Raw genomic sequence first — 18078 nt, forward strand, 5'->3', positions numbered from 1 at the left:
ATGTATTTTACTACACTTGGATCCCAGGGAGGAAGAAAATTTGCAATTTTATTGGGTCTTGAGCTGAAAACCCTGTTATCACAAACAATAGTCTGTATTTAAGTAAAAACTACAATGGCCCCCAATAGAGCACAGACCTCCACCAAGGCCAAACAATGACGCATCATAGTCGCTAGAGATTAGCTTAGTGACATTTTTTTAAATGTCTCGCAAAAATGACTGACAATGCTGTAATGTGTATGCCAGGCCAGTAGTTGACGATGCCGTTTTGTCGAGAAATGACAACCTACATATGCACTGACTTCTCAAAATGAAACAAAATATACTTTGTACTGCAAATCCTGTTGAAAAAGCGAGTCATTACCCCACAGACAAGGGCCTTCTGTCATGAGGGATACCCCCTGCAACATCTCCACATAACCAGCTGTCGTTTGACACCCCTGCACAACCTGAAGCTCCATTGTTCCATTGAAGGAAAAAGCAGCCCATATCAAGACGCCGCCCCCTCCACTGTGCCGTGTGGAAAACATCTCAGGTGGGATTTCTTCGTCATGCCAGTAAAGTTGGAAGCCATCAGGACCGTCAGAGTTACACAAAATAACTTTTGTACAGCACGTTTTTCACTATTTACATAAAACTCCTACCTTGAAACTACTTTTGTAATCGCATGTGCTATTGTCAAAATCGAATAGCCAAAATAACAGTTTTTGGCTAAAAACGACAACCACATTGCTCTTTATGTCAAACGTACTTTGCAGAAGAAATGAAAAGAAAAAGATACATTTGATGTACAGTGGTACCTCGGTTTTTGGTACACTCTGGTTTTCGGAGAATTCGGTTTTCAACAAAGAGTATGTCTCGGTTTTCATACACCGTGTCAGCTATCATACGCATTGGTGACTATGCATATAAATATTTTTGGAAAAACCGATTCATTTTTTGTACAATTCGGCTTTTGACGGACCCTTTGGAACGGTTTCATTGGCTGTCCTACTTTCTTTCGATGACTGGATGTGTTTGTGTAAGCTAACGCTTCCACTCCTGAACAGCTGCACACAAGTGTGTGAAAATTTGACAAAACGTGCACCCTTACTGTGTCATCTGTGCTATTATTTTTCTGACAAATACACCACATGGAGATGCTGCTATTAAACCCCGAGGTTTGACCCCATGATAAGTCTGATTGACCAGAAATTCCTTACACAGCTCAATGTGCTCTACAAAATACACCACTGTAACTTCAGGGTGTTTAACTGAATCGCTACAAAATTCGGTACACCCCCATAAGGGACTGACAAATACAGATGTGTAAAATCTGAGCATGATAGGTTGAAAAAGATTGCGACCGCCAAGCAAAAGGTCTTTACAGGGGCACCTAACTCATTGCCCATAAGTCATCGACCATTTGTCCAATTATTATGAAAATTTGAGAATATCTGTATTACATGTATGCTCGCATGTCCTCCAAAGCATTTTGACCACAACCCACAGGGGGCGCCACAAATGTCATTTAGGACGCCAAGCTAACCATTCAGTTAAATAAAGCATTTTCAAGCACTCTTCTAACCTGCAAGCACCCATGGGAGCTGTGTGCTTTGGGTTGTGTGACTCCTTCTGCCGAGCTGACAGATTTATAAAGCGAAAAGAAAAAGAGAAATATATGATGCTGTTGACCTCCAATGCATGTATCTTATACATAAACAACACAGCAGTAACACAGACCTCTATGGGGGGGGATGATATTTGTGTGTCTATGAGGGAATTGAAGTAAAAGAGGCGATGGCAGCCAGAAAAGGAAGTATTGAGGTTACGGCGAATTAAATGAGCTCATCTTTGAGAGGCGACCGTGTATATGGAGAGAATAGCCATATTAACATCCTGTCCTCGTGGCCGAGTCAAAGCCATATCCCGCCATGATTGGGTTGGGATGGGGGAGAAGAGAAAAGACAGAGGAAAAGGGAGAAGCTCATTGCATCCACATCACCATCACATCACATTGGCATATGCGGCTCACTGCTCCCCCACTTTTGGCCCAAATTGAAGAGCCCGCACGCAGCCAAAATAAATAGATGGTTGAATAGCAGCGGCCCCCGCCAGTGAACCTTCTATCAGTGGGAATCTAACAGCCGTGCCGTCGGAGGAATTTCAGTTTAGCTTCCGATTACGGCATGTCCCGGCATTTGATTCCCTACATCTCTATGCTCCATAGCCTTCAAACACTTCTGGGTAACTGCCTATTATCCAACAGTTCCACTCGGCTGACCCTGCCAATAAAACTTTTCATATCCTTATAAATGAACTCAATTGCCGCGTTCTAAACATTTACACCGCGCTAACAGATCATCTCCACACCTCGGAATGGGCTAAATTCCCTTTTCCGTATGAATATATAGCGGGAGATTAGAGCCATGATAGCTTTTCAGATTGCCGTGCTCGGCCAAATTAGTTTAGCCGGCGTTTACAGACCAAATTGGAGCCATTAAATAGCGGATTGAATTGATGGCACATTCATTGTCTCTCCAACAGTATCAGTGTAAAATCAATTAGCCGTCACTTTCCCATTCTCAATAAGGTCTGATTGTCGGCTGCGGGTGAATAAAGAAGACCCTGACAGACCCTTGGAGCAGAACGCAGCGTGAAAACAAAATCGGCTGCTGTAGGCGAATGATCTGTAATTGTGGTTAAAAAAATATATGATTGTCATCAAAAGGACATTTTGCATAGGATGGGCCATTAGTTCAAAAATGTACCAAATCTTTTCACAAAATAATATGACTAAAATGATGATTATTGAATCTTTATTATTCGTGCAGAAATGTTCATTAGCGGCCACCGTTGCCCTCGTCAGTGTCATTCTGCTCTATCGAGAGTTTAGTTCATTCAAAAAGCACACTTCTATATTGTTGTTACAGAAATGTGTCCCTTTTTGTCACAATTGGTGCACCCCAGAATGTAAATGGTAGAGTCCCATCTGTCTACTCCTACCATGTCATTCTCCGCGAACAAGGAAGCAGCCTGCTAGCCAACAAATATATGGACAAACAAACGCTAATATGGCACATTACGAACCAGGAAGTTGCTTGCTAGCTAACAAATAGATGGTCAAATATGGCACACATCTTTTTCCACTTTTGTTATACAGTATTATACATGTACGGCACTTGACGATTTTTAGCTAGTCCAATTTGTCTAATCCTATCAGGAAGTAGCCTGCTAGCTAGCAATGCATGGACAAACAACACAAATAGACAGCATTTAACTTTTTTTCTCACTTTTGGTAAAGAACTGTATCTTCTTTTCTTGAACCCAAGAGTAGAAAGATGGTACAGTCCTATCATCTTGTCTTCCTCCATGAACCAGGAAGTAGCCCGCTGGCTAACAAATAGATGGACAAACAAACAGAAATACAGCATTTAACATTTTTTTCACTTTTGTTAGCATAATTTATCTTCTTTTCTTGGCATTTGAGTCACAATAGAAACATGAACCAGGAAGTAGCTTTCTGGCTAACAAATAGATGGATAAACAACAACAAATATGGCATTTAACATTTTTTTCCCCACTTTTGTTAGCCAAATGTACCTTCTTTTCCTGCCATCTGAATCACAATAAAATCATTTCCTTCCCCCAGGAATATAAAAAATGGCACAGTTCTGCCATCTTATGTTTGAGTAACAATAAAACCATTTCCCTCACCACAGAATCAAAAATGGAACATCCGGTCTTCATCATCTTGAACGATGAACCAGGAAGTAGCCTAAGTAGCTAAAAAATAGATGGACAAATATAGTCAACATCTTTTTCACTTATTCCAGCTGAATTTGTACTGTCAAAGTCGGGCATATGTAATCTGAATCCATTTGTCAGATGTAAATAAAATAGATAGAGTTAAACAATCTAGTGTCATCGTATAACACAAGGCCCCAATGATGGAATGTGTCACAATGGAGCACATCAATGAGATGTCCTGTAATGTGATCTCCCACTTCTTTCTCTCCTGCATGCATAAATGCTTTTGTTTATAAATCAGCCTCTTTGCCAGTCAGCTGTTCGCCCCTGCAAATAAAGCGGCATTATGTCAATTTGCCCGAGGCGTTACTAAGCGTCCTCTGAGATCGGGACTTCCATCTAATATTTCCCTCTAATGAAATCAAGCAGGGCCCACCCCCCTCCATCACAAAAGCTTTGAGCAATCTGAAGTCCACCTCTTTTGTTTTTTTCTTTTGTCCCTGTCTCGGGTAACAAACATGAACATGCATATGAAAAGACATCACATATGTCATTACGACGGCACCAGGAAACGCTGCCAGTTTTGCCAAGAAGCAATTTCGGTGCATTGATAGAACAGCTGAGCAGCTTTTTTTTTTTATGTGTGTGTGTTTGTATCAACACATTTTATGTATGTACACAACCATGCAGCCAACATGATGACTGAAGTGCAGGCTTTAAAGAGTTGGCAACAAATGCTGAAGTCCAGACGCTTTAATTATGCACTTTAATTATGTCCTTGCAGGATTTGCAAAAAAAAGACAGTGGATTCCCGCACATTTGTGATTCAGCATTCAAGAAAAAAAAATACCGGTTGTTTTTTAGTTGGAGATAATTTATAAATACATGATAATACAGATCATATGTATAACATGTATTACTGTTTGAAAGCACACACTTGTTACATGTTTATGTCTTTATGCTTCATGCATGATGTTTTTCCGTCAAGTGTTGAGATTTCGTAATTCCTTCGGCTCTCCTTGAATGCATAAATGCGTTTATTAATCGTGTGAGGCATATTTAGGGCTTAAAGGAAAACTGCATGTTTTTTTCTAATTTTGCCCATCATCCACAATCCTTATGTTTCTCCTTTCTGTGCAGTCTAAAGATATAAAAACAGCTAAAAAGAGAGCAGCTGAGAATGCACGTAATGGGACACGACTATTCCGCATATAAAGCCTTCTGAAAAAAAAAACCCTCCAAAAACTGCCAAAAAACTGTTGGGCATCACCATCATGCAGGCCGACAGTTGAAGCTGTTGATGTGTTGTACAACTTAGAGGAATAGCTTTAATTTCATGCTTTTGGAATGAGTGTTGAAAAAAAAGCCAAAGAAAAAGCTACCTGAGGGCTACACGTTATGCACCGCATCCAAGCAAACTCTGAAATGTACAAAATTTTGAGGAAAGGTTTTCCCCAAAAATGTAAATGATAAAACATTAACACTTCTGCTTCGTTTGGAATAAGAGTAAGAGCAAGAAAATCCCCAAAAAGCCAAAGAAAAAGCAAAACCTCTTCGAACTGAGCTTTCTCGAACTTTGCTACGATCATGTTGAATATGTTGAAGTTTTGCAGTGATTAAAAAAAAAAAGAAGCTGTTTACTTAAAAACGTTAATCAAATTCTCAGCACTACTTCTCTTGGAAGTGTTGCAAGAAAGCCACAAAAAGCCAAAGAAAAAAGCAAAACCTCATCAAACTGAGCTTCCTGGATATCTGTTGAGGTCATGTGGCCAAAAATGTGAGTCAAAATTCTGTGGGACAATCTTAAGCCTACTCCTTTTGGAATGAGTGATGGGAAAAAAAAGCCACAAAAAGCCAAAGAAAAAAGCAAGATGCTTGCTGATCTGAGGTTTAAAGTGTTGTACTTTTGACTTTAGATGCATGTTTTTTTTACTTGAAAAAAATCGGTCAAATTCTCATCGCTACTCCTCTTGGAATAAGTGTTGCAAAAAAACAAACAAAAAAAGCAAAAGAAAAAGCAAACCCTCATTGGACTGAGCTTTCTGTAAATTCGCTGGGGTCATTTTGCATATGTTGAAATGTTGCACGACTGTCGGGGGATATTTTGTTTCAACAAAAAATGTTGTTGTACAATCTTAACACTCTTTCTTTTGGAATGAGCGCTAAAAAAAGACACAAGAAGCCAAAGAAAAAGCACAACACTCCCTGATCTGAGGTTGAAGCTGTCGTGTGACTTTACATGCATGTTCTTTTGCTTGAGAATGTTTCTCAAATAGTCAGCGCTACACCCCTCGGAATAACTGTGGCAGAAAAGCCACAAAAAGCCAAAGAAAAAGCACAACACTGGCTGATCCGCGGTCCAAACTGCCACCAAGTGTGTTGACTTCAGATGTATGCACCTTGGAGGTGTTTGAGACACCACTATACATAAAATCTGACGTTTTAAAATGTGGTCCACACACCATATGTGACCTCAAAACTCTTGCATTCACTCATTCTGTCCAAACGTGGATGAACTGATGAATGAAAAATCCCATTCCCAGTAATCTTCCACCTTTTGGTGCCCTAAAGGAAGCGTTTATGTGCCAAGCACGCTGCATGCATGAATAAAAAAATAACAGAGATGGTGCAGTAGCGTTTACAGACATTAAATCCACTATGGATGTAATTTATATTAAAAAAGAATCATCATGATTCTTCATCTCCCGGCTGCAATTACCAGCACGGAGGTGTATGTGCATTGTGTAAGCAGTGGGGCAGCTTATCTGCACACAAAGTGAAGAGCTTTAAGATGCTCACATGAAAGGTGCCGTGCATTATTATTATTATGATCATTGCTGCCGCACGTGATCAACACTTGATGCTCATCTCACACTTAGGTATTTTGATTTCATGAATATGAATGGCGGCGCACAATAGGAGAGGTTTCGCTCAATAAGGCAATCTGATCCGGGGCCATTTAAAAAATAATATAGAAATAAAAAAAAAAAAGAATGAAGGCAGCTTTTCACATATGAGGCTCAATGTTTGGAGAGAGCAAAGAAGGAATAAACTGATGTGTGTGTGTGTGTGTGTGGGGGGGGGGGGGGGGGGGGAATTGGCCAATAAAGGCTGATAGGTAGAGCATTGTTGGTCATTCAGGGGTCAAAGGCGTCTTACAAAAAATGATAACGCAGAGGTAAGCTATTTTAAAGGGTCCTTGACATGATTCATCAACTTTGCTTAAATATGTCATATATTGTTTTTAATTATGTTGTACATTGTTCGATTTTTGAAAGTGTATGGAAAATTTGCAAAAATGACATTTATAGTTCATGCCGCTAGCCAAGATAAACTAACTCGCAGCTCAGCCTAACGTCCGGAAGTGACGTCATCGGGGTAACACCGCTCAGCCACAGCAGAGTAAACAAACGCTTCTAGAGGTAGATCGTCGACTTGGTTCTGTATATTTTTCATCAAAAAAGTAGTCAACCCAAAATGTCGTGCTGCTGCTGGATGTTCAGAGCATCCGAGTGATACTCTAAGTTTGTTTTCTTGCCCAAAAGAGGAAGGTTTAAGACAAAACTGGACGAACGAGTGACAGATGGACGCCCACCTCCACTTCTGTTCTTTGCAGTGATAATTTCACTGACGACTGCTTTGAAGGAACACCTTCACAAGAAGCATTTGGCTTGACAGTAAGGTGTAAATACATTTTAAAAAAGGATGCTATTCCGCCGGTACACAGGAAAAAAACAAGACACCGAAGAACGACCACTATGTCAAAGTTGGCGCAGAACAGAGCAAGTCATGTCTTGTTGACACGATATCTTCAAAACACTATTCCTCGATAGCAACAAGGCTGCAAAGCACATGTCCTATAAACATCTTTTGACAGTAAATATGTTTACTGTAGGGGCAGAGGCGGCGAACATTCATCCTCGACGTACTGGCACATTTACATTAAAACAGGTTACAAAAACTCCTTTGCGCTCATTAAGAAGCCGATTTAAAGCAATACTTGAAGGATAAACAACTTCAGAGTAATTTGCATGTCTTAAGGCTTAAGTCCATGTTCTGCAAGTTCTCTATTTCATCTCCAAATGCTTCTTCCTCCTCGAAAACTATCGACACGCCGCTGAAATCTTCGCTACAATCACTGTAAACATCCTCTGTCTCGTACGCTGCCATGGTTGTTTACTTGAGCGATACTACCCCAACAATATCACTTCCGGAAATGACTCAACTGCGAGAGCTAGTTCGTTATGGCTGGCGCCATCAACTATAGATACAATTTTTGTAAATTTACCATTCGCTTTGAAATATCAAACAATGTAAAACATACTTACAGACAATTTATAACATATTTAAGCAAAGTTGATGAATCATGTCGGGGACACTCACAACAGCAACCATTTTATTATGTCTAACTTGGATATACTTTAGAATAGTCAGTGTGCAGCTGGGAGAGCAGTTTCTAAAAGTAGGCGATCAAGCTCTCCTTCACAATGTCACAGCACATGTTCTCCTTCCACATGTTCGTCCTTCATTGAGCCACAGCTCCCCCAGTGCTGGCAGCACTCGTGCAGCCCCAATACATGACGCTACCACCACAATGCTTGACTGTAGGCAAGACAATTATCTTGCTAGTCACTTGTGTCACCAGCTATTTTGACAATCACGACTGTGTGTTGACTCATTTTCACTGGATAGTAAAGTACATACTGCTAACCAAGCTGTACACTGACTACTCTAACGTATATACAGGTACACATTTACTCTCTGTGGTACTGCACCTACCCTCATTAAAATGGTAGCTCAAATGTGAGGGGCATACTTAACTATTGTGAAATATTGCTTCAATTTTATTAAATTAAATTGAATTGAATATGAAAGTATTAAATTAAATGTTATTTAATTAATTATAATTATGTTCTTATGGAGGAATGTTATGTCAAAACCTGAATCAAATAAAAAATAATTAAATAAAAAAAATAAATATATATAAAAAATACATATAAAAAATATATATCATAAAAATAAATAAAAAATAATTAATAAAAATAAAAATTTTATTCAATCATCACTGTAAAGTATATTTAAATGCTTGCATGCTTGTTACCAGTAGTGATTTAATATTAGCACATAAAGGATAAATGTTTTCTTTTGTTAATAGTTCTAGCTGAGAAAGTCTTGGAGGCTCCTCTCTCATGGAGGCCTACAAGGCCTCGCCAAGTAGACAGATGATGTTTGGTAGCAGGTGGGGATGGCTCTCTGCTGGGTCCACAGGTGCCGAGCAGATGCCTCCGAGGTGAGGCGGAGCGGGCGCCAGCCATCCGGGAACGCTGGAGTCTCCCGATTCTCTCTAACACAACAGCCCTCGCATCTGCTCGGCCTCTCTGGCGCGGTAATTAAACACGGCACCCGATGGGGGCGACACCATGGACGCCGGGAAGCGATTGGACACTTAAAAATGTTGAATTTCACTCAAGGTTTGAATGAGACAAAGTCTTGGGGGTTAGCGTACAGGAGATAAACTGTAACGTATGAGGAAGTGGTGTCATAATTGCTGCTTGGAGGAGTCATAATTACAGCGTGCAGCCATCAGATTAAAAAAAAAAAAAAAAGAGCAGATAAAACGGGGGACGGGGCAGCTAATGGAAATGTGTTTGGAGACGACCAGCTCCTAATAAGTCATTTTGCCTAATAAACTATAACCGATTTAATCTGCACCTTATCAGGCCAAGATTTCACCACTTTCCCTTTTTAATTGGCTATTTTGTAATCCCGATTCCCAACAGAGGGGCCGGCCCGCCTGGCTCTCCTGAGAGTGGCCATGAAATCGGTTTGAAACACTGTGTCAGTCTCATTCTGGAGTGGCCATCTGGCCAGTGGAGCCCACCGGCGGCACATTTACACAATATTGCCATGCAAATTTCATCGAGACGTCCTCAAACCTAATCATTAGCATCATTATGATGCAACACAACTTTATTTATTTAACAAAAACAAAAAAAGAGTTGAACTTAGCTGATTTTACAATTAATGTTGTGGAACAACCTGTTTATTCGTATAAATACACTATACAAGGTCAAACGCTTTTGTCGACATAAAATTTGAGACCCAAAGGGATCATTTTCTGTGGTTTATGTCAGCATGTGTTGTAGTATTGTTAACTTCATCATTATCGCTAAGCAGCGTGAAGCACAGCAGCGACACAACTGCTTTAAACGTGCACACAGTGACTTCCTGTTCAGTGCAAAGTAAGCTTCAAAATAAATGCATGCCATTAATATTAACCTGGATGCTACCACAGCAGCTAACAAGATGCACATGTTTATTTGTATTTTTTTTGTTTGTTACCAACCAGAAGTATTGGCTCATGTCGGTATTGTCGCTTCCTGCTTTCCACCTCCTATGGTGGGTTTATGCTTGCCTTACTGTTTTTTACTATGACTTTTGGTACTTTACAGTATTTACTGTAGTCAAGACATAAAACACAATTAGGTGAAAGGTTTTTGTCATTAATACGGCCAGACGAAAACGGCAAAGTACAAAAAAAGAGGCAATTTTTCCCATAGGACATCATGTAAATGTAATGAATCTGTTCCAGATAGCCAAAAATATAAACAAAATAAGCATTTTGTAGAGAAGAATTACAATGCAAAATAATTACAAATGATGAATGAATGGAACTTACTGTTCAACAATCCAAGAGTGTTTTTCACCTTCTTTATCAAATTGCAGGCACTCGCAACTTTCAAGTTTGTACGGATAGAGTCAGCAACGCGTAAGGCGCTTTGTTGGCGCATTCAGTTGTGTGGAACGATGCATTACAGGGACTAGTGTTGGAGACTGTATGAAAACAGAGGCAAAATGCAAACATTTGCCACAAAAAATGAATTGTACGAAAAATGGGGCGTATGAAAACCTTGGTATGACTGTACAAAATATATAAAAACAGCAAAAAAATCCAAATAAAAGTGAAACTGTTGTAGGTTCACGAATCCTTTATTTTATGCATTATTTTGCTAATGTCTGTGGACAAAGCCACGAGTAAATGTGTGAGAAATGCTTAGTTCTGGTGCTTATGTCGGCGTCATGCCGACGGGTCGACATAAACGGGTTCCGCTGTATGTAGAGCAGGTGTGTTTTCTAACAAGGATCGCAAGAATAAAAAAAAAACAGTCACAGGTTAAAATATGCTAAGCAGTTTGATATATTTCATGAAAAAAGCCTAACCCTAACCCCTACGTCTAACCCTAACATCTCATATTTGTGTTCTTGTGACAAACAGAATAGTTTGGAAACGTTCTAATGCGAGTCCGTGTTTAATTATGTGTTTCGAATATGCCGAGGGCCAATAAAGAGCCGCAAATCGCCCCCGGGCCAGACTTTGGACACGCCTGGTATGACAGGCTAAACAAACATGGCATGCACTGCTTCGGCACTACCAGGCTCCATTTAACCATCTTGAATTAATTAATTAATTAGATGTTAATTAAACACCACCGGCTGAAAATCGAGTCATTAGGCTTTCATTTGTTTCAGGAATTCGTTAATGAATCTTATTGGCTGTGTAATAATTCCACCCAAAGCCCAACACAAATATACTTCCCAGGTAGTTCAGGGAGAACCTTGTCTGAGCCACAAATAAACGAGTATAAATTCCCTCTATTCATTAGACTACATCATCATGGGGAGGGGTGGGGGCATGGCTGGAATTGTGGGATCATTGAAGGAATATTGCTGTGGGTCCCGCTTAATTAATTCATACACCCCACAAAGATTTTTATGGGCCTCTCCGGCTGCAGGCCCCTAATATCAGTCCAAGTATAACTGCACTGTAGTGGCTTTGGATTATTAAAACACTTAGGCGGATGTTAAATCAGGCTTTTATTTATCTAATCACGTCGAGGCCACTTCTGAATATTTGCACCAAGAATAATGTTTAATTTAGAGTGGACGTGTTCAATAATAACATTATCGTAGTAAAGGGTTTCCCTGAACTTTTTAAGCTCAATTAAAGCAAACGTAGTCCGTCTTCACAATGGCAACCCAGGAAAAATTGAACCCCATGATCAAATTTGGCCAACCAGCCAACAGCATTGTTAACATCTGCCGATAAGAGGTGCTGTGATGCTGCTTTTAGCACGTTAAACATGCAATGGTGTCCTTGTTTGTTAACTTTTTCTTGGACATGCAGTATAACCTTGGCTAGCGTCATTAATCCGCTCCAGAACTCTAACGGGAATGTACTCTAACCAAATCAATTTTTCCCGCAGGAAAATGAATTGACACAAAACCCATTTTTATAGTTTTACAATGACGGTTTCACACGCAGAAAACTTATAAACTATAAATGCATATAAATGAGGAATGAAAAGGGATAAATGAACAAACATTTGTCGTTACTTTTACCTTCATTGAAGATGAGATTGTTGACAAAGATGGCTGTGTGGCAGCGAGATCCACTCGGACACCACCTTTGTGTTTTGATATGAGTTATTTCTTCAATAGTGTTTCTCACCTTCTTCATCACAATGCTGCCATTCAGAAGAAAAGCAGAGACCTGTGCCGTATCTGTGTTAGTCAGCAAAGAACTACAGAGTCAACTGCCCGTGACATCACAGACGGGCGACGGAGCTGACTTCCGGTTCCAGTTTCTGTGTATTAGCAAGCTAATAAGCTGCTAACAAGGACATTTTGTGATCAAAACACATTTAAGCTCAAGAACACAGTTGGACTCACGCAGCCATTTTGTACGCTAACCGGAAAATGTACGCAAACCGAGGAAACATTGTGGTGTACGTTTTCGACGTGAACCGAAAAACGCGCCAGTAGGGACGCATGCTGAGGTTTCACTACATGCTTTTCATTCGTTTTAGACAGTTTTTTTTAATTACAGTTTAGTAGGACTCCAAAGTGCAAAATTTGCTACATAAAAATAACAAAACAAAAACATTTTTCATAAATTCCATTACATAAAAAAAAGATAACTTTTTTTGATTAACTGACTTTTTTTTTTTTTTTTTTAGCTTTTTACTAATTATTAGGGGTGTCACAAGATCTCGCACTATTAAAACTTGATAAGATTTCGCGTAAAAAAACAAACTTGTCTCGTGGTCACCAGAATGGACCAGAATGGCTCATGAGAAAAAACAATGTGATTTCCAAGTTTCTATTGAATTGGTGTAAAAAAAAAAACAACCCCAAAAAACCCATACCGTCCAAATTTGCTAAAATCCATTAATTACAAAAACGTTTGGGATAACTGAAAAATGTGTCTGCTTTTTGTCATTCCTGTACATTGCATTTTGTACAAAATTTTAACATTTTTTGGGGAAAAACCCGACTTTTTCCAATGACCAAAAAACTTTTTATTATTATTTTTTTTAATTACAGTACAGGCCAAAAGTTTGGTCACACCTCCTCATTCATTGTGTTTCTTTATTTTCATGACTATTTAGATTGTAGATTCTCAAAACTATGAATGAACACATGTGGAATTATGTACTTAATAAAAAAAAAGTGTGAAATAACTAAATACGTCTTATATTTGAGGCATGTTTTCACTTCACAGGTGTGCCTTGTCAGGGTTACTTCGTGGAATTTCTCACCTTGCTAATGGGGTCGGGACCATGGGGGTGTATTGTGTGTGTGTGTGTACTTTTGGCCTGTACTGTACTTCTCACTGCTTCTTGTCCAAGAGACAAGCGTCAAATATGGAGCAAGTGAACAAAATCTCAATCATTTGCCAAGTTGCATAACATGTATCGAAACACTGTCCATTATCGAAGTTCAAATGCACTAAAAATAAACTTGCTGAGGCTGCAGAAAGGCTTAAAAGTCAGTCATGTACGTCGCAGTCTTGGTTGAATATGGTTAACTGTTGTCACATGGCAGATACTCTATTCATCTCCAAGTAAATTGTGGCCATCCAGTAGGAGCAGCGGTAAAATGAACAAAAATCAACCCTAAAAATACTTTTTCCAAAAAGCATACTTTTCTGCATATGTAAACAGGATTTGCTTTAATGGTCTCCAGTTGATTTTTGGCCATTTGCATTCATTAACAACCCCCCTGTGGTTCAGTGGGCGTCGGTTTAATGGTGACCGAGGACGAGTTGAAGTGCAAGTGTTGGCACACACAAGCACACGGTTAATAAAGCTGCTGTGGATTGTGCGGTCACGTCTTTTGTTGTTGCCGCACAATGCCGACTCGACAATGTGACAGCACTCATCACTGATGCATCGGCAGGCTCCTAAGGCGGGGGTGGGGGCATTGTTATGTAAATGATTATTAATGAACTTCCAGCATGTAGCCAGTGTTAATGGAGATGCAGCAGGGAAATAGTAAGCACAGGAAGCACCAATAAAATACAATAGACGCCATTGGCTGTCGTCAGTGTTAGTTAAAACATGAAATGTACGACGCCGCACCCAAAACCTTCTGGATTGCATTGATGGAGCAGCGAATGTCTAGCCAGTCCTAAATTGTTTTGGTCATGCCAAATTGTCAAGTAATTAAAATGCACAGACAATGTTTTCTTAAGTAAATGACAATGTCCTATCTGCATAAGACAGGTAAATAATACAAAAAAAAGCGACTTTAATTTCATTTCAGTGAGAGTGTCTCTTAACAAAAGAAAATGGAACATTTCCGTTCCAATTGCTGGTTAATTGGGCGGCCGCTTGTGCTTACTTATCTTTGCAGCTCGCCTCATTCAGTTAAAGTGAGTATTTGTAATTAAAGAAGAGAACTTTTCTGTTCAAAAGTATGTTTGAATTTTTTAGCCGTTTATTATTTGTCTGGAAAGTGTGAGTGTGTTTTTTTTTTAATCGCTTAGAGTCTGGTTTAGCAAGGCAATGTAATGTAACATTTCATCAACAACGTTGTCAGAACGTTTCTCATCCACAAAGACCTGCAAAACCGAGTGTGATATGCATACCAGGCCAGTAGTTGGCGATGTCACCTTGTTAGAAGCTCGACCACCGTTGTTAGCGTTTAAACTGGAACCCACAATGCTGTCATTTTTGAGAAATGCCTTCAAATGTCTGTGATTTAAAGCTGTCACTGTCTAATCAAACGGCAAAAAAACTAATAAAAACTAAACAAAAACCCAAACAACGTTGTTTTAATTCATTTTCAGTTCATCTTGAGGTGATTGTCATGTTCTGCATGACAATCTTGGACACTTTTTGTTTCCTTTTTGGATTCAATGCATTACCTTTAGTCTGGTTAGAGGGAGCTGGGGAGCGTACCTGTCTTTGATTTGAAGTTAGGGTTCTTTTGGAGCTTCTGTTAGGTGCCGGTTCATTCATTTTCCTTAGACTATGGTTACCTGTGTGTTCTATGCATTCTGTACTGGTACTTTGACTTTTGGTACTTCATCTTTTGTTAATTAAGGACTTTATTGAACCAACCTGCCACCGGGTGTGTTCTTGCACGCTGGGGTAACGCTACTCAAAACCATAGCAAAACATGACAGTGTTGTTTTTGTATTTTTTTGGTTTCAACATATTTTGTTCTTCATAGACACTCGTACATTGGAACCTTGGTTAGCATCATTAATTCGTTCAAGAACGTCCGACTCTAACCAAGACGTACTCTAACCAAATTAATTTTTCCCTTAAGAAACAATGTATATCCAACTAATCTCTTTCAGAAAGCCAATATAATTTTAACGCAAAATGCAGTTTTATAGTTTTACAGTTACAGTTTTACCTGCAGAAAACAATTTGAGATACATTGAAATGATGCGTGAGAGGGCTAAATCAACATGAACATGAATAATGTTCATTTATTCCTTTCATTGGTCATTTATACGCATTTTGAATTGTTTTATGCATGTCAAACTGTAGATGTAAAACTGTAAAAAACCTGTTTTGTGTTCACATTTTTGAGACTTGTGTAAATGTGTTAGTTAGCAAAGAACTACAAAGTCAACCATTGATGACATCATAAACGGGGTGACAGAGATGACTTCCGGTTCCTGTTTCCATGTAATAGCAAAACGCTAACAAGGATGTTTTGTGATAAAACTACATTAAGAATACAGCTGAAAAATGAAGACAAATGAGGCAAAATTGTGGCGTAAAATTTTGATAAACATGCTAATCAAGGTTGCACCTGTATTTTTTTGCCCTACGTTGGCATGTGGCATGTTTTCATGCTAATATAGGAGCAATTTGTATGAAAAGCTAGTCCTATATTACATTATTACGTGAAATTTGCAACATGTAAGCAAAAATAAATAATCCAACATCGGGTTTTGCTACTAGAACAAGAAGCTAGCTATGTCACTTTCCCTCAACTATTGCTTTTGTTGGTGTTCTCGCCTCGCATGTTGTCCGCCTTTTAGCCTCACTTCTCAACAAAATCTGGTGAAATCTTGCAAGAATTTAACAAGCTAAATTAAAACAAATGATTTGGTCCCGTGTGGCGTCAGAATAAGTTGGAGCATTCCGCATTATTGCCCTTCTGTTTCCCGGACGCTCGTCGTGAGACCAGCGAGCCCGTTAATCCCATCTCTGTGCAAAATTGAAGCAATAAAAAGCACAAGCTGTGGCATCAAATTTCTCCATGGCGACGCTGCCGAAAAATATCGATCCACAGGCAAACAGTGATTGTTTCAGCAAAGACGGATCGCATCCGGCGTTCCCTCTGTTGTTCAGGGGAGAGACGTTAAGGTTGACGGCGATATAAAAGCTTAAGTTTGTGGCCAAGGCCGAAATTTAATTAACAGAGCAAACTGCGTCTGCTGCTACGGCTCCTTGGAGACAGCAGAGGATAAGACATAGCTTTCGTAATGACTGCAATGTCTCAAGACTGGACTATAATATATACTGATAATATTATGTATTTACTTGTCATTCTACTATACGACCCTTACTATTAGGAATAGTACCTTTAAAAAACACATTTATATGGCAAAGAGAGAAAAATGCTGGCTTCTCTGGTTTTAAATCAAGATGTGTTACCATCACATACTTCTTAATTGATTGTTTTTTGGTATTATAAATGAATGTTCTAGTTGTTTTGTTTTATTTAAATATACATTGTTTGTTCGATATACAGTATATCATAGCAAGGTATCAACAAACTTTCTTGTTCTTTTTTAGCTTTTCCTTCTTACAGCACTAGCATGCATTAGCCACCATTAGCTAGCGAGGATACAAACAAAATCAAGCTAGGTTTCCTTCTGTTTCTAACCCTACAAGTAAAAACCAGCACTTGCTCCATCTTTTTATTCTGTTTAGGTGTGTTAAAATACTTGTGACAACGTGTAATTAGACATATTTACTAGGGATGAGCCGGATACTCGTCTAAAACGAGTATCCGTTAGGGATAATGCATTTTTGCTGAGTACGAGCATGAAACGAGTACAGCTCGTGATTACCTTTAATCATGATGAAGAAAACCCTCATTGGGCAACTACTGATGTATTCACTCTTCACGCTGTGATTGGCCAGTCACACACAGCGACCGCCCCTCCCTAGACAGGCTCCCTACAGCCAGACAGAGGAGTACGCGGTGCGTTTGACTGAAAACGGCTCGTGACTCGTTGGTCACTGCCTCCACTCCGGACGGGTTTTTTTTTTTAGGTTTTCCTCAGCTCCTCTCCTATCTAAAGTTACTTGGTAAACTTGGTTACTTGTTTCGTTTGACAAGAGAGAGCTGTAAAAGGCTCTTTTCGTCCGCTTGCTTCCAATTTGGCTGGTGATATAAAGTCGTTCAGTCGTTGTACTGAACGTGGTGCTTTTGAGAAAACTACGGTGAACGAGGCTGACAGATTATTTCCCTGTCTCTTACAGATCTCTTACACACATACACAGTACGCGTATAGCTGAGTAATAAACAGTAAATATAGCAACTTCTGATCAATCCATTTCAGACTTAAAATCATGTACCAGTTCCGGTTAAACCACGCCCACTTCCGGTTTATACCCCGCCCACTCCAAGTACAGATACAGATGCTTTAGATGGGTGAACAGATACAGACAGATAGTGACGTACTCGCTCATCCCTAATATTTACATTGAATCCATAATACCACAGCATCATATTCAGCATCATTTTCCACATGGGAGACGATAAAGTTGTTGTCATGGAAATGCATATTGCAAAGGCTATAGCTGAGTTTAATTAGTGTAGATTTCCATTTTCTGTCTTGCAGATCACGTAATGTCTCAGGACATCTAATAATGCAGACGGTGTGTTGTAATGATGCTTGATTGAATTAACACCTCACCTTTCCCTGATGGAAATAGACGACTGTTTGACCTTTCGCGCCGTGATAACGTCTGCAGACTTGCATGAAAATAAAGTGCAATAACGCTCCGCACTCAGGTGGACTCTCATCACTGG

At 39.5% G+C, this 18078-nt stretch overlaps 1 protein-coding gene across 1 annotated transcript in view; it reads right to left on the reverse strand.

The window, feature by feature from the left end:
• The window catches only part of micall2a (mical-like 2a), a 150286-nt gene that overhangs the window by 53181 nt on the left and 79027 nt on the right, over window positions 1-18078 (reverse strand). Inside the window, exon 16 of the mRNA XM_054760066.1 lies at window positions 3273-3375. Coding sequence (XP_054616041.1) covers window positions 3273-3375 — 103 coding nt within the window. The remainder of the gene's footprint in view (window positions 1-3272; window positions 3376-18078) is intronic.

Source organism: Dunckerocampus dactyliophorus, chromosome 18 (assembly GCF_027744805.1).
Source record: "Dunckerocampus dactyliophorus isolate RoL2022-P2 chromosome 18, RoL_Ddac_1.1, whole genome shotgun sequence".
NCBI classification, from domain to species: Eukaryota; Metazoa; Chordata; class Actinopteri; order Syngnathiformes; family Syngnathidae; genus Dunckerocampus; species Dunckerocampus dactyliophorus.